The sequence below is a fragment of the Erythrolamprus reginae genome, chromosome 2, assembly GCF_031021105.1.
Source record: "Erythrolamprus reginae isolate rEryReg1 chromosome 2, rEryReg1.hap1, whole genome shotgun sequence".
NCBI classification, from domain to species: domain Eukaryota; kingdom Metazoa; phylum Chordata; class Lepidosauria; order Squamata; family Dipsadidae; genus Erythrolamprus; species Erythrolamprus reginae.
The window spans coordinates 20434601-20459631 of NC_091951.1; the positions used below are offsets into that span (position 1 = coordinate 20434601).

At 46.9% G+C, this 25031-nt stretch overlaps 2 protein-coding genes across 2 annotated transcripts in view; one reads left to right on the plus strand and one right to left on the minus strand.

Moving 5' to 3' along the window:
- Nucleotides 1–3988: 3988 nt before the first annotated feature.
- Nucleotides 3989–25031, minus strand: part of LOC139159229 (zinc finger protein 850-like) — a 47674-nt gene continuing 26631 nt past the window's right edge. Inside the window, exons 7-11 of the mRNA XM_070736576.1 lie at nt 19945–20604; nt 18604–18703; nt 14504–14586; nt 13560–13695; nt 3989–5253 (exon numbers count right to left, since the gene is read on the minus strand). Of these exons, the coding sequence (XP_070592677.1) occupies nt 4025–5253; nt 13560–13695; nt 14504–14586; nt 18604–18703; nt 19945–20604 (2208 nt within the window). The 3' untranslated portion in view covers nt 3989–4024. The remainder of the gene's footprint in view (nt 5254–13559; nt 13696–14503; nt 14587–18603; nt 18704–19944; nt 20605–25031) is intronic.
- On the plus strand, nt 15916–17544 carry LOC139163211 (transcription factor 21-like). Its single transcript, XM_070744172.1, has 3 exons — nt 15916–15990; nt 16239–16571; nt 17530–17544. Exons 1-3 carry the CDS (start codon nt 15916–15918, stop codon nt 17542–17544), a joined length of 423 nt encoding a protein of 140 aa, XP_070600273.1.

Below are 25031 nucleotides of genomic sequence, written 5' to 3' on the forward strand. Positions count from 1 at the left end.
TCCACAGGTCGTAAACTTGCCGTAGTTCCTCACCGCCCCCTCAATATGCTCTGTAAACCCAGCAGACGATACTATCAATTCCTAAAAATTGAAGGGATATTTCCGACTCCCAGAAAGTTCTAATACAGTTGCTACATTTCATTCTTATTTTTCCTCTCTTGGTATCAAATGAGGCCTTTTTTACTGGAAATTCCTTTCATAGAAACATAGAAGACTGACGGCAGAAAAAGACCTCATGGTCCATCTAGTCTGCCCTTATGTATTTCCTATATTTTATCTTAGGATGGATATATGTTTATCCCAGGCATGTTTAAATTCAGTTACTGTGGATTTACCAACCACGTCTGCTGGAAGTTTGTTCCAAGGATCTACTACTCTTTCAGTGAAATAATATTCTCACGTTGCTTTTGATCTTTCCCCCAAATAACTTCAGATTGTGTCCCCTTGTTCTTGTGTTCACTTTCCTATTAAAAACACTTCCCTCCTGGACCTTATTTAACCCTTTAACATATTTAAATGTTTCGATCATGTCCCCCCTTTTCCTTCTGTCCTCCAGACTGTACAGATTGAGTTCATGAAGTCTTTCCTGATACGTTTTATGCTTAAGACCTTCCACCATTCTTGTAGCCCGTCTTTGGACCCGTTCAATTTTGTCAATATCTTTTTGTAGGTGAGGTCTCCAGAACTGAACACAGTATTCCAAATGTGGTCTCACCAGCGCTCTATATAAGGAATACTGTGTTCAGTTCTGGTAGCTCCTTTAAATGTTAAATGTCGTTTGTCTCGTGTGTTTAAAGAAAATTAATAAAAAAAAAATTTTTTAAAAGATAGTATTAAATAGAGGAATACTATTTACCAACAAAATATTTGTATTTCATTGCACTAAAATAGAAGGCGTATTGCACCGATGAATGTATGTGGAGAGAGAAAAATTTAAAAAAATTCCTACCCCAAAATAAAAAGTGTTGTAAGTGAAGGACTCGCTTGAACTATCAAAAAGAAGTCCGGATGGACGGCGTGATGGAAAATGCGACCCAGTTGTACGGCTATGATGAAAAAGACAAAACTCGATACTGGGATTCAGTCAGTTTTCATTTCTGTTTATTTCCTTATCTCATAAGTGTCTATACAAATAGTATAAAATGAAAGGTTGATTTTTTTTTTTTTAATTGAGCAAGATGATGGAGAAACCACAACCAGCTCAGACAAAGGTTTTCTGCAAGGAACTTTCTGGTACAGTTTGTGGCAATGCAGCCGAATTGCTTATTTGATTTCACACATATTTCTGCACAGATTCTATGTCAGATGTGCCTCCAGTTCTGCTGCGTTAAGTATTTCACTGAGAATATTTTTTTATAATGTATCTCTGGTATACAATCATAGAAAAATGGAGTAAGAGTCAACAAATCCATTCCCACTACTACTGTACAGGAATCCACGTGTTGAAATAATCCACGGCAAATATTCTGGCTCAAATAAGTGAAAAGGAATCCACCACCATTCTGAAATAACTGATCCAATTTGTTTAACAATTTATTTATTATTATTATTATTTATTAATTGGATTTGTATGCCGCCCCTCTCCAAGGACTCCCAATCATAGTTCCCTCTAAGCTGAGCAGTGAGCCATGCATGGCTCACTTAAAAATCATCACCAACTCAGAGTTTTTCAAACCTGCCCAGAAGCCGAGAGGGAAAGAGAGAGAGAGGAAGAGAGGAAGAGAGAGAAACAGATAGAAAAAAGAGAAGAAGGAAAAGAGAAAGAAAAAGAATGGGAGTAAGGAAGAGAGAAAGAAAATCAAAATCTAGTTTGAAACTAGCTCAACTATTTAAGTGGCATTTTGATATTGATAGAGTTGCCCTATTGTGAGCTCACTGTTATAGACACACAGTACAGTATTTTATTTTGAAATTATCTGAGGCAAAACAGGGTGGGTTTTTTATTTGTTTGTTTGTTTGTTTATTTACTTATTTATTTATTATTTCTGTGCCGCCCAGTCCTGAAGGGACTGCCCCTCAGACACTATACTTTTCCGCCCACCCCCCCCCCCAAAATTAGAGGGAACACTGCTCCCAATGCTAGGATTTTTCCTTATAAATAAATGTGGAAGTCTTTAGGGGTGATCTCCTAGACCAGTTCTTCAAACATGGCAACTTTTAAGGCTTGTGGAATTCAACTCCCAGAATTCTCCAGCCAGCCATAAATAACAGAATAACAAAATAACAAGATTTGGAAGGGACCTGGGAGGACTTCTGCTCCAACTCACTGCTCGGTTAGGAAACTCTGTACCACTTCCGACAAATAGCTGTCCAATATAGTCTTAAAAATATCTTGTGTTAGAGTACCCACGCTTCTGAAGGCAACAGTGTTCCACTGATTAATTGTTCTGTCAGTTCTAGTTTGCTTCTCTCCTTGATTAGTTTCTGTTGGGTCCAGAGGACAGTTAGGCCTTGTACCCGCCCCACATCCCTTGGGCGGGAAAATACTGCAAGGAGATTGGTTGGCTCAGCCTGACAGCCCGGCATATATATAGCTGCCAGGCACGGCCATGTTTTGTCTCGTTTCCAGTTCTGTAACCGTTACTTCTGTTAATAAAGAACCGTTACTTTTACAAGACTGTAGTCCTTCATTCCTGCAAGGATCTAACAGTTTCCATCGCGCTTCTTGTTCTACCCTCTGGTGCTTTGGAGAATAGCACGACTCCCTCTTCTTTGTGGCAACCCCTGAGATATCGGAATACTGCTATCATGTCTCCCCTGGTCTTTCTTTTGGTTAAACTAGATGTCAACCCTGAAGCTGCCCTGGAGGAAGGCCATTTTCTGGGCTTCAGGGTTGCCACAATGGAGCTGAGAGTTAGGAAGGGGGGGAATGGTGGGGCCCAGGGGAAGAGCCTTATCTGTGGCGGCCCCTGCCCTCTGGAATCAACTCCCCCCGGAGATTAGAACAGCCCCCACCCTCCTTGTCTTTCCCAAGTTACTCAAGACCCACCTATATTGCCAGGCATGCGGGAACTAAGACATCTCCCCCAGGCTTTCTCATATTTTATGTTTGGTATGTATGTGTTGTATGGTTTTTAACAGTTGGGGGTTTTATATAATTTTTATTATTAGATTTGTTCCATTGTTATACTGTTTTTGTTATTGTTGTGAGCAGCCCCGAGTCTTCGGAGAGGGGCAGCATACAAATCTAATAAATTGAATTGAATTGAATTGAATAGAGATATAGGGTGTTTTAGCCAAAACAAAATATTTTCTCCTGGGAACCAAGGTGGTTGAAGGGAGGCAGAGTAATGTTACCAGGCAACCAGATGACTCAATGATTGGGCCATGTGACTGACTGTCACATGGGAAAGGGGGGAAAAAAACTTTTAACTTGGTGAAAACTGCAGGAATATTTTCATATTTTTCACCAGCCTGTGCCAACATGATTTTTCCAATAAATAAGTTCTTTCTTCCAATAGGTTCTTCCAGCAATCTAACTGCCTCGGAGTCCTATTTATTCTGGAGGTTATTCCTTGGAACCCTGACACTAGACCTACTCAATTCCTGCAACCGTTCTTTATGTCGTTTGGCGAGACCCAGGGGAAGAGCCCTCTGGAACCAACTCCCCCCAGAGATTAGAATTGCCCCCACCCACCTTGCCTTTCGTAAGCTGCTTAAAACCCACCTCTGCCGCCAGGCATGGGGGAACTGAGATACTCTTTCCCCCTAGGCCTTTAAAATTTTATGCATGGTATGTCTGTATGTATGATTGATTTTTATATAATCGGTTTTAACTGTTTTTAGTATTGGATTATACTGTTTTGTTACTGTTGTTAGCCATCCCGAGTCTGCAGAGAGGGGCGGCATACAAATCCAATAAATAATAATAATAATAATAATAATAATAATAATAATAATAATAATAATGTGCTTTTAGCCTCCAATTCCTTAAGAAATTAATATTGCCAGGTTTGGAGACCCTTGTACTAAGAATTTCCTAAGCGTATCCCTCTAGCACGATGTTTATTCATTTAATGCCACTTCAGAATTCTTCCTCTGCAGAAGTCTTTCCCACCTTGGCCACATTAATGTGGTCATTTTCCAAGATGAATTCCTGTATGATGTTAAGGCTCTCTCTGGCGTGGATCCTCTGGTGCCTCTTCAAATTCCCCCTCTCGTTGAAGCACTTCTGGCAGTGGGGACATTTGTACGGCTTCTCGCCCGTGTGAATTCTCTGGTGCTTCTTCAACGTCCCCATCTGATTGAAGCCCTTCCCGCACTGGGAACATTTGTAGGGTCTTTCGCCCGTGTGGGTCCTCTGATGCCTCTTGAGGATTCCCGACAGGCTGAAGCACTTCCCACACTGGGAGCATTTGTAGGGTCTCTCCCGAGTATGAGTGCGTTGATGCCTCTTCAAAATCCCCGTCTCCCGGAAGCACTTCCCACACTGGGCACACTTGTAGGTCTCCCCCGTGTGGATCCTCTGGTGCATCTTCAAACAGTTGGTGTGGCTGAAGCACTTCCCACACTGGGAGCATTTGTAGGGCCTCTCGCCCGTGTGGATCCTTTGGTGGGTCTTCAGGTTTCCCGACTGGTTGAAACACTTCCCACAGTGGGAACATTTGTACGGCTTCTCCCCCGTGTGGATTTTCTGGTGCTGTTTCCAGTATTTGGCCTTGTTGAAGCCCTTCCCACAGTGGGAACACTCGTACCATTCCTCTTCGGGATTATTACACGCCGGAAATCTGTTTAGGGAACTTGGGTTGGTCGAGGTTTTCCCAGATTCGGGAGAATTGTTCGGTGTTTCTCCGCGACTGTTACTCAGATAAGTGTTCGCGTTATTCCCGGTTCCGTTCTCGGAGATTTCAACCCTTGGCTCACTGGCGACGTCTTTCTCCTCTTGGTTCATGTTTGAAGCACCTTGGTAGCTGTCCTCAAATCTCTGAGGACAGTGGTCCAATTTCTCCGCAGAAGGTATGGGATTCAGTTCCACCTGGTAGAGGTACCTTTTATCATACTGGGACAACATGGCCACTTTACCCTTGTTGGTTTTTTCTGTAGCAGGAACATCCTTTTCAGGCATGTGGCCTGTAGCCTCAATTTGCAGCGGTGGGCTCCACGCCTGTTGATTGGGATCGCGGCTTTCTTCTTCCATCTCGGCTTTTAATGCCAGATTCTCGGGGCTTATCACGGGGTCCCTGCCGCCTATCACTTCTGCATCTTCTCCACCCTGAAAAGTCTGCACTTTAAGCCTATTCTCCCTTCTGTCACCTGCAGAACGAGAGAAACATCTTTTAATCCTGTCCCGAGGCCACAACAGTAATAACATACAGCCTAACTGGTGGTTTTTCTGGATTTACTGATGACAAATGTCTAGTTACGGGAAGAAGAGAACTCTAATTATGAAAGGGGTGGTATCACCAGTACAGTGTTCCCTCAATTTTCACTTTCACGGGGGATGCGTTCCAAGACCGCCCGCGAAAGTCGAATTTCCGCGAAGTAGAGATGCGGAAGTAAATACACTATTTTTGGCTATGAACAGTATCCCAAGCCTTCCCTTAACACTTTAAACCCCTAAATTACAATTTCCCATTCCCTTAGCAACCATTTAGATTATTACTCACCATGTTTATTTTTTAAAGTTTATTTAAAAAAATGTTTTTTAAAGGCAGACGAAAGTTTGGCAATGACACATGACATCAGCGGGCGGGAAAAACCGTGGTATAGGGGAAAAAAACGTGAAGTATTTTTTAATTAATATTTTGGAAAAACCGTGGTATAGATGTTTCACAAAGTTCGAACCTGCAAAAATTGAGGAAACACTGTAGTGGGTTGCTACAAAAAAAAATAGAAAAAAATTGAAGAAAAAAGATGGTGGCGCCCATAGGGCTGTGCACCAGTAGTGGCTGCCAGGTTGTGAAAATTTGCACACGACCGCTCCAGTGGCAGTCCGAGGGACACCGCCATCTTTTTTCTTCAATTTTTTGTATTTTTTGTCTTGTGCACATGTGCAGAAGCAAAATCTCGCAAGGGGGACGCATGCTGGAGTTGCGCATAGCAATGCACTGGTAGTGGCAGTAATAGCAATCCGCCCCTGGGTTTCACGTATGTCTGCTGAAAAGATTGGAAGTCGTATCTTTCAAATACATTCTTTTTTTTTCTCATTCTATTATTTTTTGACACTTTTTTCTTTATCTTTCTTTTCCTACTTTTTAAATTTGTGTGTGCTTATCTTTTAACCTTGAAAAAAACTATTTAATAAAAAATGTAAATAGATGTAAGATAGATAGATAATGATGAATGATTGATGACAGGTAGATAGATAACTAGATAGATAGACAATGATGATATAAGGACGGATGGTTGATGATAGATATAGATAATAGACAGATAGATAATGACGGATGATTGATGATAGATAGATAGATAGATAGATAGGTAGGTAGGTAGGTAGGTAGGTAGGTAGGTAGGTAAGATGATAGACAGACAATGATGAAAGATTGATGATAGACAGACAGATAGGCAGACAATAGATAGATAACTAGATAGAGAATGATGATATAATGACGGATGGTTGATGATGTAGATAATAGACAGACAGATAATGACAGATGATTGATGATAGATAGATAGATAGATAAGATGATAGACAATGATGAATGATTGATGATAGACAGACAGACAGACAGACAGACAGACAATAGAGAGATAAATTGTTTGAATAGTGACAATTCCCAGCATTTTAACTTCATTCAAGAACAAAGAATACATAAAATAAAATACGTAGGTCATGTTTCTTTTGAAGCAAGTGTTCAGGTTTAATCTCTCCTTTCCGTTTGGCAGGAAAAAACAATTGCTGCCAACTTGCCTTCCATTGAGGACTTGTATACTTCCATGAGTCAAAAAGAGGGCAGTGAAAATATTTACTGACCCCTCGCATACTGGACATAAACTGTTTCAGCTCCTACCCTCAAAACGTCACTACAGAGCACACACCAAAACAACTAGACACAAGAACAGTTTTTTCCCAAACGCTATCACTCTGCTAAACAAATAATTCCCTCAACACTATTCACTAAGGCTTCATTGCTATTAGTTTTTCTCATCGTTCCTATGACCCATCTCCACCCACTTATGATTGTATGACTGTAACTTGTTGCTTGTATCCTTATGGTTTATATTAATATTGATTGCTTCCTGATTGCTTATTTGATCCCTATGACAATCATTAAATGTTTTTACCTCATGATTCTTAACAAATGTATCTTTTCTTTTATGTACACTGGGAACACACAGTATGCAACAAAGACAAATTCCTTGTGTCAATAAAGAATTCTATTGTACTGTATTGTATTGTATTGTATTGTTCTATTGTATTCTATTGTATTCTATTCCAAACAATTAGAAATTTCCTGACTCCCCAATTAACTACAGGAGAAATCATGTACAGTGGTACCTCATCTTACAAACGCCTCTTCTAACGAACCTTTCAAGATACATGGCAGCTCTCTACATGGGGCTCTCTACATGGGGCTACCTACATGGGGCTCTCTACATGGGGCTCTCTACATGGGGCTACCTACATGGGGCTCTCTACATGGGGCTCTCTACATGGGGCTCTCTACATGGGGCTACCTACATGGGGCTACCTACATGGGGCTCCCTACATGGGGCTCTCTACATGGGGCTCTCTACATGGGGCTCTCTACATGGGGCTACCTACATGGGGCTCTCTACATGGGGCTCTCTACATGGGGCTCTCTACATGGGGCTCTCTACATGGGGCTACCTACATGGGGCTCCCTACATGGGGCTCTCTACATGGGGCTCTCTACATGGGGCTACCTACATGGGGCTCTCTACATGGGGCTCTCTACATGGGGCTACCTACATGGGGCTCTCTACATGGGGCTCTCTACATGGGGCTACCTACATGGGGCTCTCTACATGGGGCTCTCTACATGGGGCTCTCTACATGGGGCTACCTACATGGGGCTACCTACATGGGGCTCCCTACATGGGGCTCTCTACATGGGGCTCTCTACATGGGGCTCTCTACATGGGGCTACCTACATGGGGCTCTCTACATGGGGCTCTCTACATGGGGCTCTCTACATGGGGCTCTCTACATGGGGCTACCTACATGGGGCTCCCTACATGGGGCTCTCTACATGGGGCTCTCTACATGGGGCTACCTACATGGGGCTACCTACATGGGGCTCTCTACATGGGGCTCTCTACATGGGGCTCTCTACATGGGGCTACCTACATGGGGCTACCTACATGGGGCTCTCTACATGGGGCTCTCTACATGGGGCTCTCTACATGGGGCTCTCTACATGGGGCTACCTACATGGGGCTCTCTACATGGGGCTCTCTACATGGGGCTCTCTACATGGGGCTACCTACATGGGGCTACCTACATGGGGCTCCCTACATGGGGCTCTCTACATGGGGCTCTCTACATGGGGCTCTCTACATGGGGCTACCTACATGGGGCTCTCTACATGGGGCTCTCTACATGGGGCTCTCTACATGGGGCTCTCTACATGGGGCTACCTACATGGGGCTCCCTACATGGGGCTCTCTACATGGGGCTCTCTACATGGGGCTACCTACATGGGGCTCTCTACATGGGGCTCTCTACATGGGGCTACCTACATGGGGCTCTCTACATGGGGCTCTCTACATGGGGCTACCTACATGGGGCTCTCTACATGGGGCTCTCTACATGGGGCTCTCTACATGGGGCTACCTACATGGGGCTACCTACATGGGGCTCCCTACATGGGGCTCTCTACATGGGGCTCTCTACATGGGGCTCTCTACATGGGGCTACCTACATGGGGCTCTCTACATGGGGCTCTCTACATGGGGCTCTCTACATGGGGCTCTCTACATGGGGCTACCTACATGGGGCTCCCTACATGGGGCTCTCTACATGGGGCTCTCTACATGGGGCTACCTACATGGGGCTCTCTACATGGGGCTCTCTACATGGGGCTACCTACATGGGGCTCTCTACATGGGGCTCTCTACATGGGGCTCTCTACATGGGGCTACCTACATGGGGCTACCTACATGGGGCTCCCTACATGGGGCTCTCTACATGGGGCTCTCTACATGGGGCTCTCTACATGGGGCTCTCTACATGGGGCTCTCTACATGGGGCTCTCTACATGGGGCTCTCTACATGGGGCTCTCTACATGGGGCTCTCTACATGGGGCTCTCTACATGGGGCTCTCTACATGGGGCTCTCTACATGGGGCTCTCTACATGGGGCTCTCTACATGGGGCTCTCTACATGGGGCTCCCTACATGGGGCTCCCTACATGGGGCTCTCTACATGGGGCTACCTACATGGGGCTCTCTACATGGGGCTCTCTACATGGGGCTCTCTACATGGGGCTCCCTACATGGGGCTCTCTACATGGGGCTACCTACATGGGGCTCTCTACATGGGGCTCTCTACATGGGGCTCTCTACATGGGGCTACCTACATGGGGCTACCTACATGGGGCTCCCTACATGGGGCTCTCTACATGGGGCTCTCTACATGGGGCTCTCTACATGGGGCTACCTACATGGGGCTCTCTACATGGGGCTCTCTACATGGGGCTCTCTACATGGGGCTCTCTACATGGGGCTCTCTACATGGGGCTCTCTACATGGGGCTCTCTACATGGGACTCTCTACATGGGGCTCTCTACATGGGGCTCTCTACATGGGGCTCTCTACATGGGGCTCTCTACATGGGGCTCTCTACATGGGGCTCTCTACATGGGGCTCCCTACATGGGGCTCTCTACATGGGGCTCTCTACATGGGGCTCCCTACATGGGGCTCCCTACATGGGGCTCTCTACATGGGGCTACCTACATGGGGCTACCTACATGGGGTTCTCTACATGGGGCTCTCTACATGGGGCTACCTACATGGGGCTCTCTACATGGGGCTCTCTACATGGGGCTCTCTACATGGGGCTCTCTACATGGGGCTCTCTACATGGGGCTCTCTACATGGGGCTACCTACATGGGGCTCTCTACATGGGGCTCTCTACATGGGGCTCTCTACATGGGGCTACCTACATGGGGCTCTCTACATGGGGCTCTCTACATGGGGCTCTCTACATGGGGCTTTCTACATGGGGCTCTCTACATGGGGCTCCCTACATGGGGCTCCCTACATGGGGCTCTCTACATGGGGCTCTCTACATGGGGCTCCCTACATGGGGCTCTCTACATGGGGCTCTCTACATGGGGCTACCTACATGGGGCTCTCTACATGGGGCTCTCTACATGGGGCTCTCTACATGGGGCTCTCTACATGGGGCTCTCTACATGGGGCTACCTACATGGGGCTCTCTACATGGGGCTCTCTACATGGGGCTCTCTACATGGGGCTCTCTACATGGGGCTCTCTACATGGGGCTCCCTACATGGGGCTACCTACATGGGGCTCTCTACATGGGGCTCTCTACATGGGGCTCCCTACATGGGGCTCCCTACATGGGGCTCTCTACATGGGGCTCCCTACATGGGGCTCTCTACATGGGGCTACCTACATGGGGCTCTCTACATGGGGCTACCTACATGGGGCTCTCTACATGGGGCTACCTACATGGGGCTCTCTACATGGGGCTCTCTACATGGGGCTACCTACATGGGGCTCTCTACATGGGGCTACCTACATGGGGCTCTCTACATGGGGCTCTCTACATGGGGCTCTCTACATGGGGCTCTCTACATGGGGCTCTCTACATGGGGCTCTCTACATGGGGCTCTCTACATGGGGCTCTCTACATGGGGCTCTCTACATGGGGCTCCCTACATGGGGCTCTCTACATGGGGCTACCTACATGGGGCTCTCTACATGGGGCTCTCTACATGGGGCTCTCTACATGGGGCTCTCTACATGGGGCTCTCTACATGGGGCTCTCTACATGGGGCTCTCTACATGGGGCTCTCTACATGGGGCTCTCTACATGGGGCTACCTACATGGGGCTCTCTACATGGGGCTACCTACATGGGGCTCCCTACATGGGGCTCCCTACATGGGGCTCTCTACATGGGGCTACCTACATGGGGCTCTCTACGTGGGGCTCTCTACATGGGGCTCTCTACATGGGGCTACCTACATGGGGCTCTCTACATGGGGCTACCTACATGGGGCTCTCTACATGGGGCTCTCTACATGGGGCTCTCTACATGGGGCTACCTACATGGGGCTCTCTACATGGGGCTACCTACATGGGGCTCTCTACGTGGGGCTACCTACGTGGGGCTCTCTACGTGGGGCTCTCTACGTGGGGCTCTCTACGTGGGGCTCTCTACGTGGGGCTCTCTACGTGGGGCTCTCTACGTGGGGCTCTCTACGTGGGGCTCTCTACGTGGGGCTCTCTACGTGGGGCTCTCTACGTGGGGCTCTCTACGTGGGGCTCTCTACGTGGGGCTCTCTACATGGGGCTCTCTACATGGGGCTCTCTACATGGGGCTCTCTACATGGGGCTCTCTACATGGGGCTACCTACATGGGGCTCTCTACATGGGGCTCCCTACATGGGGCTCTCTACATGGGGCTCCCTACTTGGGGCTCTCTACATGGGGCTACCTACATGGGGCTCTCTACATGGGGCTCTCTACATGGGGCTCTCTACATGGGGCTACCTACATGGGGCTCTCTACATGGGGCTACCTACATGGGGCTCTCTACATGGGGCTCTCTACATGGGGCTCTCTACATGGGGCTACCTACATGGGGCTCTCTACATGGGGCTACCTACATGGGGCTCTCTACATGGGGCTCCCTACATGGGGCTCTCTACATGGGGCTACCTACATGGGGCTCTCTACATGGGGCTCTCTACATGGGGCTACCTACATGGGGCTCTCTACATGGGGCTCTCTACATGGGGCTACCTACATGGGGCTCTCTACATGGGGCTCTCTACGTGGGGCTCTCTACGTGGGGCTCTCTACGTGGGGCTCTCTACGTGGGGCTCTCTACGTGGGGCTCTCTACGTGGGGCTCTCTACGTGGGGCTCTCTACGTGGGGCTCTCTACGTGGGGCTCTCTACGTGGGGCTCTCTACGTGGGGCTACCTACATGGGGCTCTCTACATGGGGCTCTCTACATGGGGCTCTCTACATGGGGCTCTCTACATGGGGCTCTCTACATGGGGCTACCTACATGGGGCTCTCTACATGGGGCTACCTACATGGGGCTCTCTACATGGGGCTACCTACATGGGGCTCTCTACATGGGGCTCTCTACATGGGGCTCTCTACATGGGGCTCTCTACATGGGGCTACCTTTGAAAAGTGTTCGGAAACTTCAGATCGTGCAGAATGCAGCTGCGAGAGCAGTCATGGGCTTACCTAGGTATGCCCATGTTTCACCATCACTCCGCAGTCTGCATTGGCTGCCGATCAATTTCCGGTCACAATTCAAAGTGTTGGTTATGACCTTTAAAGCCCTTCATGGCATTGGACCAGAATATCTCCGAGACCGCCTCCTGCCGCACGAATCCCAGCGACCGATTAGGTCCCACAGAGTGGGCCTTCTCCGGGTCCCGTCAACTAAACAATGTCGGTTGGCGGGTCCCAGGGGAAGAGCCTTCTCTGTGGCGGCACCGGCTCTCTGGAACCAACTCCCCCCGGAGATTAGAACTGCCCCTCCTCTTCCTGCCTTCCGTAAACTCCTTAAGACCCACCTTTGCCGTCAGGCATGGGGAAATTAAACATCTCCCCTGGGCACGTTTAATTTATACATGGTATGCTTGTGTGTGTGTCTGTTAGTATATGGGTTTTTAAAAAAAATCTTTAAATATTTTAATTAATTGGATTTTATGATTGTTTCACTTGTTGTGAGCCGCCCCGAGTCTTCGGAGAGGGGCGGCCTACAAATCCAAATAATAAATAAATAAATAATAAATAAATATGAACCCGGTGTTTAAGATTTTTTTGCCTCTTCTTCCGAACTATTTTCACCTTATGAACCCAAGCAGCTGCTGCTGGGATGAAGGGGTTTCTTTTTTTCCCCTTTTTTGAAGAAAGAAAAGGGAGGGGCTGCTTGGAGTAGGAAACATTTTGCAGAGAACAACGTGCTTGCAAAGGAACTGAAAGGGTGTCTTTTTAAGAAAGAAAAGGGAGGAGGGAGGGGCAGCTTGGGGGAGGAAAAATTTTGCAGAGAACAACGTGCTTGCAAAGGAACTGAAAGGGTGTCTTTTGAAGAAAGAAAAGGGAGGGGCCTTTCTTCCTTCCCACTCACCCTTTAGCCTAGCCTTGCTTCTTCCACCCGCCCCCTTTAGCTGCTCCTCCCTGCCCTCTGTTCGCCTCCCTTCTAAAGTTTGTGATTTTCCTGAAGGATTTGCACGCATTATTTGCTTTTACATTGGTTCCTATGGGAAACATTGTTTCATCTTACGAACTTTTCACCTTACGAACCTCTTCCTGGAACCAGTTAAGTTGGTATGATGAGGTACCACTGTATCTATTTTTTTTCATCGGTTAATAAGTACACAGAAACATGTAAAACGGGTGGGCTGATATTTCCCACCCTTGCTGGACTGTACGTACCATCCTCACTTAAACAACTGATGTTTTCATGTTCTTCCTGTAGGATCTGCCAGGCTACGCTCTGGTGGGCTGGGCGGTTCACCCTCTGCTTGGCTGTCTGCAATCGTACGTCTGTTTCTTTGAGGTCCGTCGGTTCCTGCAAGGAGAAGACACCGTGACTTCCCATCAGATCCTATTGCCCAACATCCCCCCCCCATAATTTATTTATTTATTTGTTGGATTTATAGGCCGCCCAACACCTGACTGATTCTAATACAGTGTTTCCCAACCTTGGCAACTTGAAGATATTTGGACTTCAACTCCCAGAATTCCCAGCCAGCAAACGCTGGCTGGGGAATTCTGGGAGTTGAAGTCCAGATACCTTTAAGTTGCCAAGGTTGGGAAACATTGCTCTAATAAACCTAAGAGAAATAAAGGTCAGTATTAACCTGGGGGCAGATGGAAGGGTTTTTTTTAAAGCACAGAACAAGGAGAAGCCATCAAAACACAGAAAAATCCGGTGAAAATTCAGGAAAAAAAGATGACGGCGTGCACGGATCAGCACCGACAGAACCAAATCTGTGATGCCAACAGTACAGGTCACCAACGGTTTGGGCAATCTGGTCGGAACCGAGATGAACTACTATACCTGATCGTGGCAAGAAATGTTATAAAACAGAGCACAAATCATTTAGGCAGTGTATCACTTAGCGAAAGAAATTTTGGGCTCAATCGTAGTCGTAAATCGAGGACTACCTGCTTTCTTGAATCCCGAGGCCAGTTGTTTGTCATCTTCGGATTTAGGGCTGCGGAAGCCATTTCGGCAAGTCCAATGAGATCAATTGTAAATAAATTCCCGGCTAACAGAGCCAACAATGGAGTGGGTTGGAATTCTAGCCAGAAATAAACGCCACCATATTTCCAAGTCTGCCCCCAAAAAACTACTCCGTTAGAACAGCACCTACCTCTTTCGGCCCAGTTTGGACCGCTCTGAGTCCTTCCAGAGGAAGCAACGTGCCGATGTGATTTGGGGATTTGGTTCCATTGCCTGCAGGTGATGGGAGGCAAACATTATAAACATTATGGCATTGGACCAGAATATCTCCGGGACCGCCTTCTGCCGCACGAATCCCAGCGACCGGTTAGGTCCCACAGAGTTGGCCTTCTCCGGGTCCCGTCGACTAAACAATGTCATTTGGCGGGACCCAGGAGAAGAGCCTTCTCTGTGGCGGCCCCGACCCTCTGGAACCAGCTCCCCCCGGAGATCAGAACTGCCCCCACCCTCCTTGCCTTTTGTAAAGTTCTTAAGACCCATCTCTGCCGTCAGGCATGGGGGAATTGAGATATTCCTTCCCCCCCAGGCCTATACAGTTTATGCATGGTATATTTGTGTGTATGCTTGCTTTTAATAATGGGGGTTTTAGTGTTTTTTAAATTATTAGATTTGTTCTTACATTGTCTTTGTTATTGTTGTGAGCCGCCCTGAGTCTACAGAGAGGGGCGGCATACAAATCTAATAAATAATAATAATAATAATAATAATAATAATAATAATAATTTGTTAGTGCCTTCTTGTGCCAGTAGCTGGTGAAGAGCACCATACCATACAATAGAACAGGGCTCTCCAAATTTAGCAACTTGTGGACTTCAACTCCCAGAATCCCCCAGCCAGCATGACTTCTGGGAGCTGAAGTCCACAAGTCTTAAAAGTTGCCAAGTTTGGAGAAACCTATTACATAGCAGATTGTAGATCAAACGAAGGCAAAATTATGCCAATTTACAAGATACCCAGCAGGATCTAATTTATGTATGGTATGTTTGTTTGTATGGATGTTTGGGTTTTACAATAAGGGTTTTTTAGTTGTATTAGTATTGGATTTACATGCTGTTTTTTTTTAATTACTGTTGTTAGCCGCCCCGAGTCTACGGAGAGGGGCGGCATACAAATCCAATAAATAATAACAATAAAATAATAATCTGAGGATACGTCCTACCGTGTTTCCCCGATAGTAAGACACCCCCGATTGTAAGACGTATCGGGGGTTCCAGGGGGGTCGGCTAATATAAGCCGTACCCCGAAAGTAAGACATATGTCTTACTTTCGGGGAAACACGTAGCTGCGGGCCGCCTCCTGCCCACGTCTACTCTACTCATCGTAGCTCCTACTATTACCCTCCCTCCGTCTTTCAGGTTGTCCCCACCTCTTCGGTACCTTTGACGCCAGCGAGGCCCCTTCCCTCGGTTGCTTCCTCCAAGCTTGGCCTTCCGTGGGAAAAAAAACCCCTCCAACAAAGCCGATCGTTTGTAATCCCCCTCGGTTTAAAGTCCCCCAAGTTCTTCGCAGCGCGGATTTCGGCGAAGTCCCGTAATCTCCGGGATGGCGCATACGTCGCCGCGTCTGCAGGAACGGGTGGTGGGGCGCCACGAACGGCGGCGCTTGAAAGCCACCACGGCGCCGTTGTTGTCCTCACGGCGCAAAGCCACACAGTCCCGGATCGCTTGCTTCCCCGGCCAGCAAGCCGGCTGCCTAGGAAAGCAGCGCCGGGGAAGCAAGCGATCCGGGACTGTGTGGCTTTGCGCGAGTGCCGCCCTTCGTGGCGCCCCACCACCTGGATTGTTTTTCCTGCGAGCGAGAATTCTCCATCTTCCGCTGAAGGGGTTGTGGCGTTTCGGACCAGCGCCGTCCTTCGCTTTGCCAAGCCGGGGAAGAGGCGGTGGCGGCGAGGCGAAGGACGGGGCGCGGTGGCGGGCAAGGCGCGTAAGAAAACCCCGGGCAAGAAGAGCCCTCCAGGAACGGCGGGCCAGGAGGGCAAGCAGGTCCAGCGGAACGCGGCCAACGCCCGCGAGCGGGCTCGCATGCGAGTGCTGAGCAAAGCCTTCTCCCGCCTCAAGACCACCCTGCCCTGGGTGCCGCCGGACACCAAGCTCTCCAAGCTCGACACGCTCCGCCTGGCCTCCAGCTACATCGCCCACCTGAGGCAGATCCTGGCAAGCGACAAGTACGAGAACGGCTACCTTCACCCTGTCAATTTGGTGAGTGGAGGCGGGAAACGGCGGGGGGGGGGGTCTGAAAGGACACGCGCGCCGCAACGCTCACACCTGGCTCCGCGCCTTCCCGGCGCCCGTAGTTCCCTTCACTTCCTTTGCCTCGCGCCCCCCCGCCCCCCCAATCGTCTGGCCCGTAAAGCGGTACGGGGCTGGGGGTGGGTGGACGCCTGTCTTGCGAGGGAGTCGGGTCTCCGAAGTCGTCTGAGGCGACAGTGGGAACTGTGGACGCCGGGAGAGGCGGGGGGCGAAAAGTCCTCGCCTCCCTGGCGCACTCAGCGCTTCCCCCGCACACTCCGTCGACTCGGCCGCTTGGGTTTGTCCCGAGCGGGTGACGAAACCTTCCCTGGGTCTTCCCCGCCACCCACGCAAAGGGGAAACCCCAATCTTCGCCTCCTTGCTGCTGCGCCGCTGAAAGGACCCTTTCATTTTTTTTCCAATGTAAGACATACCCCGAAAGTAAGACGTAGTGGGGCTTTTGGGGGTAAAAAGAAAGTAAAACACTGTCTTACTTTCGGGGAAACACGGTATAATCCAATAATTATAATAATAACAACAACAGAGTTGGAAGGGACCTTGGGGGTCTTCTAGTCCAACCCCCTGCTTAGGCAGGAAACCCTACATTACTTCAGACAGATGGTTATCCAACATCTGCTTAAAAACTTCCAGTTTTGGGACATTCACAACTTCTGGAGGCAAGCTGTTCCGCTGATTAACTGTTCTGATTGTCAGGAAATTTCTCCTTAGTTCTAAGTTACTTCTCTCCTTGTTTAGTTTCCACCCATTGCTTCTTGTTCTACCCTCAGGTGCTTTGAAGATTAGGTTGACTCCTTCTTCTTTGTGGCAACTCCTGAGATATTGGAACACTGCTATCATGTCTCCCATGTTCCTTCTTTCATTATACTAGAAATACCCAGTTCCTGCAACCGTTCTTCATATGTTTTAGCCTCCAGTCCCCTAATCACGATAGAGCATTTCTCCAAAACTCCCCGTCGGTCAAAATAGACAACCCACTGGAATCTAGGGTGTCTTACATCTTCTTCCCATTCGTGAAAGTAAGGTACAGTATTTTTAAATTGGTATTCCTGCCGAGGCCTTGTTCACATCCCTCTCAATTCATGATTAAAATCAGGCCATGTATGAAGGGATTTACAGATCAAATCACTCAGCCAAATCAAGAGGAAAAAATTCAATAATTGGGTACTTTGGAGTGCAAATCAAAGGATTGCTAAACCATATCTTGCCGTCCCAATTCTTATGGATCTAGAACAGTGATTCTCAACCTTGGCAACTTGAAGATATCTGGACTTCAACTCCCAGAATTCTCAGAGCAACAAAGATTATTAGGGGACTGGAGGCTAAAACGTATGAAGAACAGTTGCAGGAACTGGGCATGGCTAGTTTGATTAAAAAAAAGGACCAGGGGAGACTTGATAGCAGTGTTCCAATCTCTCAGAGGTTGCCACAAAGAAGAAGGAGTCAACCTATTCTCCAAAGCACCTGAGGGTAGAACAAGAAGCAATGGGTGGAAACTAAACAAGGAGAGAAGTAACTTAGAACTAGGGAGAAATTTCCTGACAGTCAGAACGGTTGATCTGTGGAACAGCTTGCCTCCAGAAGTTGTGAATGTCCCAACACTGGAAATTTTTAAGCAGATGTTGGACAACCATCTGTCTGAAGTAGTGTAGGGTTTCCTGCCTAAGCAGGGGGTTGGACTAGAAGACCTCCAAGGTACCTTCCAACTCTGTTATTATTATTTATTTATATCCGGACTTTCAACTTCCAGAATTCTCCAGTCAACGAATGCTGGCTGGGGAATTCTGAGAGTTGAAGTCCAGATATCTTCAAGTTGCCAAGGTTGGGAAACACTGATCTAGAACAAACTGCATCTCTTTGAAAATCTTCCCTAACACAGAATCAGGCGCAAGAGCTTTGAATGTTAGGTTTTGGCTGCTCAGTTTTAAAAGATTCAAAAACCGCAGCTGCAGGAGGGCATCCATTCCTACATTATAATTCTTACCTGGCACTCTGATCTCCACTTCAATTATTTCTTTCTTCACAGTCTCCAAGGGCTCCTTCTCGGCTGGTTCAAACCCAGCCAGCACTTCATTTTGGGGGCCCTAAAAGAGAGAGGAGAGTCTTTACTGGGAGCAAGCGAGACTGATTTTGACATATTCCAGGTGGGCTGCTTGCTTTGACTTAAGAGGATTATTGAAAGGCACTTCCGTTGCAAAACAATATTGCAAGGGACATGCCTGTCAGCATCCCTGTTTAGTTTCTTTAAGTATCACTGCATTAGAATGATAAGAGAAACCACAGTGTAAAAAAGGATGTTGAGACTCTAGAAAGAGTGCAGGGAAGAGCAACAAAGATGATTAGGGGCCTGGAGGCTAAAACATATGAAGAACGGTTGAACAAACTAGGTAGATCTGGTTTAATGAAAAGAAGGACCACGGGAGACATAGAAGCATAGAAACATAGAAAACTGACGGCAGAAAAGGACCTCATGATCCATCTAGTCTGCCCTTATACTATTTTCTTTATTTTATCTTACAGTGGATATATGTTTACCCCAGGCATGTTTAAATTCAGTTACTGTGGATTTATCTACCACGTCTGCTGGAAGTTTGTTCCAAGGATCTACTACTCTTCCAGTAAAATAATATTTTCTCATGTTGCTTTTGATCTTTCCCCCCAACTAGCTTCAGATTGTGTCCCCTTGTTCTTGTGTTCACTTTCCTATTAAAAACACTTCCCTCCTGAACCTTATTTAACCCTTTGACATATTTAAATGTTTCGATCATGTCCCCCCTTTTCTTTCTGTCCTCCAGACTATACAGATCGAGTTCATGAAGTCTTTCCTGATACGTTTTATGCTTAAGACCTTCCACCATTCTTGTAGCCCGTCTTTGGACCCGTTCATTTTTGTCAATATCTTTTTGTAGGTGAGGTCTCCAGAACTGAACACAGTATTCCAAATAGAGCGCTGGTGAGACCACATTTGGAATACTGTGTTCAGTTCTGGAGACCTCACCTACAAAAAGATATTGACAAAATTGAACGGGTCCAAAGACGGGCTACAAGAATGGTAGCAGTGATACATGATAGCAGTGTTCCAATATCTCAGGGGTTGCCACAAAGAAGAGGGAGTCAAGCAGTGACGGTCTCCTACGGGTAGTCAGGTACACAGAACAGGTAGAAAATTTTTGATTTTTTTTTCTTTTTTTCCCTTCTGGGTTCTGGGTATGTTTTTCCTATCGCAGTAAATGAAGTTGAATGTGTATAATTTTAAAAGAGCTAAAATTAGAGTTTATATAGTAGATAATGTATATTTACTATTACTATTAATAGCAAACTATACCAAAGGGCCTTCTGGTTTGTTCTCTGGCTGGCTCCGCAGGAAGTCCTCCACCAGGGCCACCGCTTGGAAACACGTGTCCGGTCTCCTGGGTTGAACCCAGCTCTGGAGCTTTGGAGGCAGGCTGGCCAAGAACTGCTCCAAGATCAGCAGCTCCAAGATCTGCTCTTTGGTGTGTCTTTCCGGCTTCAACCACTGGTGGCAAAGCTCCTGGATCTGCTTGTAAACCATTCGAGGGTCTTCTACCTCCTGGCAGCAGAACTGCCTGAAGCGTTGACGGCGGGCCTCCGTTTTGACCGCTTCCCTTTTCAAGATGGCGGCCTTCACATTCTCGTAATCGCCTTGACGAATGGTGTCCAGGCTCCGAAAGGCCTCTTCAGTTTCCCCACAAAGGGCTGGCAAGAGATGAGTTACCCATTCTCCTCTGGGCCACCGGCAGGCTCTGGCCACCTGTTCGAAAGAGGCCAGGAAGGCCTTGGGGTCTTCCCAGGGAGAATTCCTTGCTCTTGCTCGATTTCCTTCTCGGGAATGAGAGGGCTGAAGTGTCTTGAGGAACTGCTGCCATTGCGTTTCCCAGTGCGCTTCCATCCCAATGAACGGGTCTCCCTCGATCCAAGGTGATGCTCCTTTATCTTGGTCTCTTGGATGTAAACTGAGCTTCAACTGCTCCAATGTTTAGCTCTCCTGCCCGTCCTTGTGCTTTCTTCTCTTGCCCCTTCTTCTACAATACAGAGCATTTTCAAATTAGCGCGTTTAGACAAAATATTGTGGAGAATATACAGCATAGCAGAAGCCTGAAATTCACTGCCTTAATTCTCAAAATATTTTTAAAAAGTAATTCTAAGATGCAGGCGAAACAATTCTAAAACCATCTCCTGAACTATACTGCTCAAAAAAAATAAAGGGAGCACTCAAATAACACATCCTAGATCTGAATGAATGAAATATTCTCATTGAATACTTTGTTCTGAACGAAGTTGTCAATGCACAACAGCATGTGAAATTGATTGTCAATCAGTGTTGCTTCCTAAGTGGGCAGTGTGATTTCACAGAATTTTGATTTACTTGGAGTTATATTGTGTTGTTTAAGTGTTCCCTTTATTTTTTAAAGCAGTGTATTTTATCCCCTTGCTTCATCTAACCTAAAACGCAACTTTAATCCTAGATAAACACACAATCTTTTACAAAGGTATGGATCTTGATGCTAAGTAATGACTTTTTATAGATTATATAATAATTATTATATATTATAATACAGTATAATATATATACTGTAAAAATATATTATATTATATAATAATATATAATTATGAGTCTGAGGAATAGGGCAGCATAGAAGTCAAATAAATGAAGGGAGGGAGGGAGGGAGAGAAAGGAAGGAGGGAGGGAGGGAGGAAGGAAGGAAGGAAGGAAGGAAGGAAGGAAGGAAGGAAGGAAGGAAGGAAGGAAGGAAGAAAGAAAGAAAGAAAGAAAGAAAGAACTTTTGAGAGATGTAGAGCAGCCTTAGTAGAAAAGAATATAAATTAAAAATATGACACTACTTGTGTTTACAACATTTGGCACTGGTGAATCCCCACCACCACCAATTTTTCTGGGGACTTTTCCTTCTGTCCTCCAAAATCTAGGTAAACGAAGTTTCAGAAGTAATCACTTGTAGCACAAAATAATACAAGAATATCCCACAAGTTTAAAGACACTAGCCCAGAATTTTGCAAAAAAGCGGTAGGTAATTTGCCATCCAAAATTCACTTTATTAACTCTCAGCCAACTTTTAACTTTTGGGGGCAAGCCTTGTCTCTGACATGTCCCTTTTAACAAAAAGAGAACAACTCGCTTTTTTAATCAAGAACACACACACAGAGACATACATGCACAGTGGCAGATGTCACACATGGGTCCTTCAAAAGACTAAACATTGTTTTACTGGTTGGGGGATTTAAAAATAACCCTTTTTTCTCAATGGGCATCATATTCAGACAAAGAAAATTATTAAAAAATATCCTTTCTCCTTTTAAATTAAGGGAGGGGGGAATAGAGGCAATGCAAGAGGCGAGGGCAGCCTGCCCCCTTCTTGTCCCCCACCCCAAGGGACAACAAGGCGGAGGGCTGATCTTGCAAACGGGGATCGGCCCACCCGCGGCCTCCCCCGACCCCAGCCCCGGCAGGAGCTTCGTGGCGGCCCTGCAGCGGGACACACGGAGGGAGAGGGATGTCTCTCCCCTTACCTCCTTCGCGGCCCCCAAAAGCCCGTCTCCCCCGGGCCGCCTGCAGCCCTGCGCTGCAAAGGCGAGCAAGGCGCGCAACTCAATGCAATGCAAGCGATGCAACCCGCCCAGGCTGCTTTGGGTTCGGGGGTGATCCGAATGGGGGGAGTCCTCCCCCCCGTGCAACGGACCGAACCTTTGCCTTCCCCGCCCCGGGATTGCAAGGCTGGAGAGGCCTCGGCAGTCTCCCTCCGGCCAACTCCCCCCAGGGCCGTACCGGCAGCGGGGGGACTCGCGCGGCTCCTCTCCTCCGGTGGGCGTGCGAGCGCTGGGGGGCCCCCGGGACTCGCGGCCCCCGCTGCAGCTGCGCCCATCAATCCCCCGCCTCGCTTTAGCCTTGACGCTCAGCCGCTGGATCGGCGGAAGGGAGCCCGCGGACGCCCCCTCCCGACAGGCCCCGGCTCTGCTTTATTCCCCCCGCAGCGGTCTCGGACCGGCCGGGCGACGGAAAGGCTCAATCAATCAATCAATCAATCAATCAATCAATCAATCAATCAGAATTGAACTGGAAGGGACCTTGGAGGTCTTGTAGTCCAGCCCCTTTCTCAGGCGGGACATTTGGATTAAGATCTGGCCTGTTTTTAATAAGCCTGTTCAAATAAATGGTTTCAACTCCTACCCTCAAAACGACGCTACAGAGCACTGCACAAGGATACCCCCCCCCCAACGCCATCACTCTGCTAAACAGATAATTCCCTCAACACTGTCGAATTATTCACTAAAGCTGCATTACTATTTCTATTAGTCTTCTTATCGTTCCTATAACCCATCTCCTCCCACTTATGACTGTATGACTGTAACTTGTTGCTTGTATCCTTATGGTTTATATCAATATTGTTTCATGATTGCTTATTTGTATCCTATGACAATCCCTCTTCATTGCTTATTTGACCCCTATGACAATCATTAAGTGTTTTTTACCTCATGATTCTTGACAAATGTATCTTTTTCTTTTATGTACACTGAGAGCATGTGCCCCAAAGACAAATGCCTTGGCTAATAAAGAATTCTATTCTATTCTAATTCTATACTATTCTATTCTAATTCTATACTATTCTAATGTCCCCCAACGCCCTAAGACTCTGAGTGGCTATCCGATCCTTCATTTCAATATTATTTTATTCTATTCTTCATTCCAATATTATTCTGTTCTATTCTACAGTCCAATATTATTCTATTCTATTCTATTCTATTCTATTCTATCAGACCTAACAACCCAATCTACTCCTCCTTGCTAAGAAAATAGAACAGTGCAGAGTTGTGCCCATTTAAGTTCAGTTCCAAAGCCACTTCTTTTATAAACAAACTTTTGGGCACAGGAAAAATGCCGTCACCTCCACGCTTTGGGGACACACCTGCCAACATGGAATGGGGTGTGATCTGGATGGGACCTTGAAGGTCTTCTCATCCAGCCCCCTGTTCCAGCAGGAGATCCTATACCATTTCAAACTGGCTGTCCAGTTTCTTCTTTAAAACCTCCAGGGATGAAGCACCCACAACTCCTGGAGGCAAAGCTGTTCCACTAGTTAACTGTACTGTTAGGAAGTTTCTTAATACTGGGTTGCTTCTTTCTTTGATTAGTTCCCATCCATTGTTTCTTGTCCTGCCTTCAGGAGCTTTATTTATTTATTTATTTTATTTATTTATTCTTTGTCCAATATACAATACAATGGAAGAGAATAGACATTAAGTAATATATATGACGATAGAAAGTAAAAAGAAGAGAAGTAGATGGGAGGGAGGGAGTATATGATATAAGAGATAAGGAAAGACAATTGGACAGGGGACGATAGGCACATCAGTGCACTTATATACGCCCCTTACTGGCCTCTTAGGAACCTGGAGAGGTCAATCATGGAGAGTCTAAGGGAGAAGTGTTGGGGGTTGGGAGTTGACACTATTGAGTCTGGTAATGAGTTCCACGCTTTGACAACTTGATTGTTAAAGTCATATTTTTTACAGTCAAGTTTGGAGCGGTTAATATTAAGTTTGAATCTGTTGTGTGCTCTTGTGTTGTTGCAGTTGAAGCTGAAGTAGTCGTTGACCGGAAGGACGTTGCAGCATATGATCTTGTGGGCAATACTTAAATCGTGTTTTAGGCACTGCAGTTCTAAGCTTTCAAGACCCAGGATAGATAGTCTATTTTCGTAGGGTATTCTGTTTCGAGTGGAGGAGTGAAGGGCTCTTCTGGTGAAACATCTTTGGACGTTTTCGAGAGTGTTGATGTCTGAGATGTGGTGAGGGTTCCAGACAGATGAGCTGTATTCGAGAATGGGTCTGGCATAGGTTTTGTAGGCTCTAGTCAGTAGTGTGAGATTGCCAGAGCAGAAGCTACGTATGATCAGATTAACAACTCTGGAAGCCTTTTTGGCGATATTGTTGCAGTGGGCTTTAGCACTTAGGTCGTTTGATATTAGTATTCCAAGGTCTTTTACTGAGTGTGGGTTGGCTGCGAGAATTTGTTTATTCAGTTCATATGCGAAGTTTGGATTCTTTTTGCCGATGTGGAGGGTAGAGCATTTGTTGGTTGATATTGGAAGTTGCCAGGTGTCAGACCAATATGAAACAAAGTCAAGGTCTTTTTGGAGAGTGAGTGTGTTGTCAGTGGTGTTGAAAAGTTTCACATCGTCGGCAAAAAGCATGGAGAATAAAAGGGGAAACCCTTCCCCCTCATCTTTCTTTTCCTTCCTTCCTTATTTATTTGTCAAACATGTATAGGATAGTAGTACTGTAGTTTGTATAAACATAAGTAAAATGTAACAATAAAAGAGGACAATTAGAACAGTAGGACAGGGACATTAGCACAGTAGTGCACTTATGCACGCC

Excerpts from the sequence above, each read along its gene's own strand:
- LOC139163211 (XM_070744172.1), top strand. The coding sequence starts at position 15,916 with ATGGCGCATACGTCGCCGCGTCTGCAGGAACGGGTGGTGGGGCGCCAC. Across the intron at positions 15,991-16,238 it reads GGCGCTTGAAAGCCACCACG|CCGGGGAAGAGGCGGTGGCG; the intron begins GCGCCGTTGTTG and ends CGCTTTGCCAAG.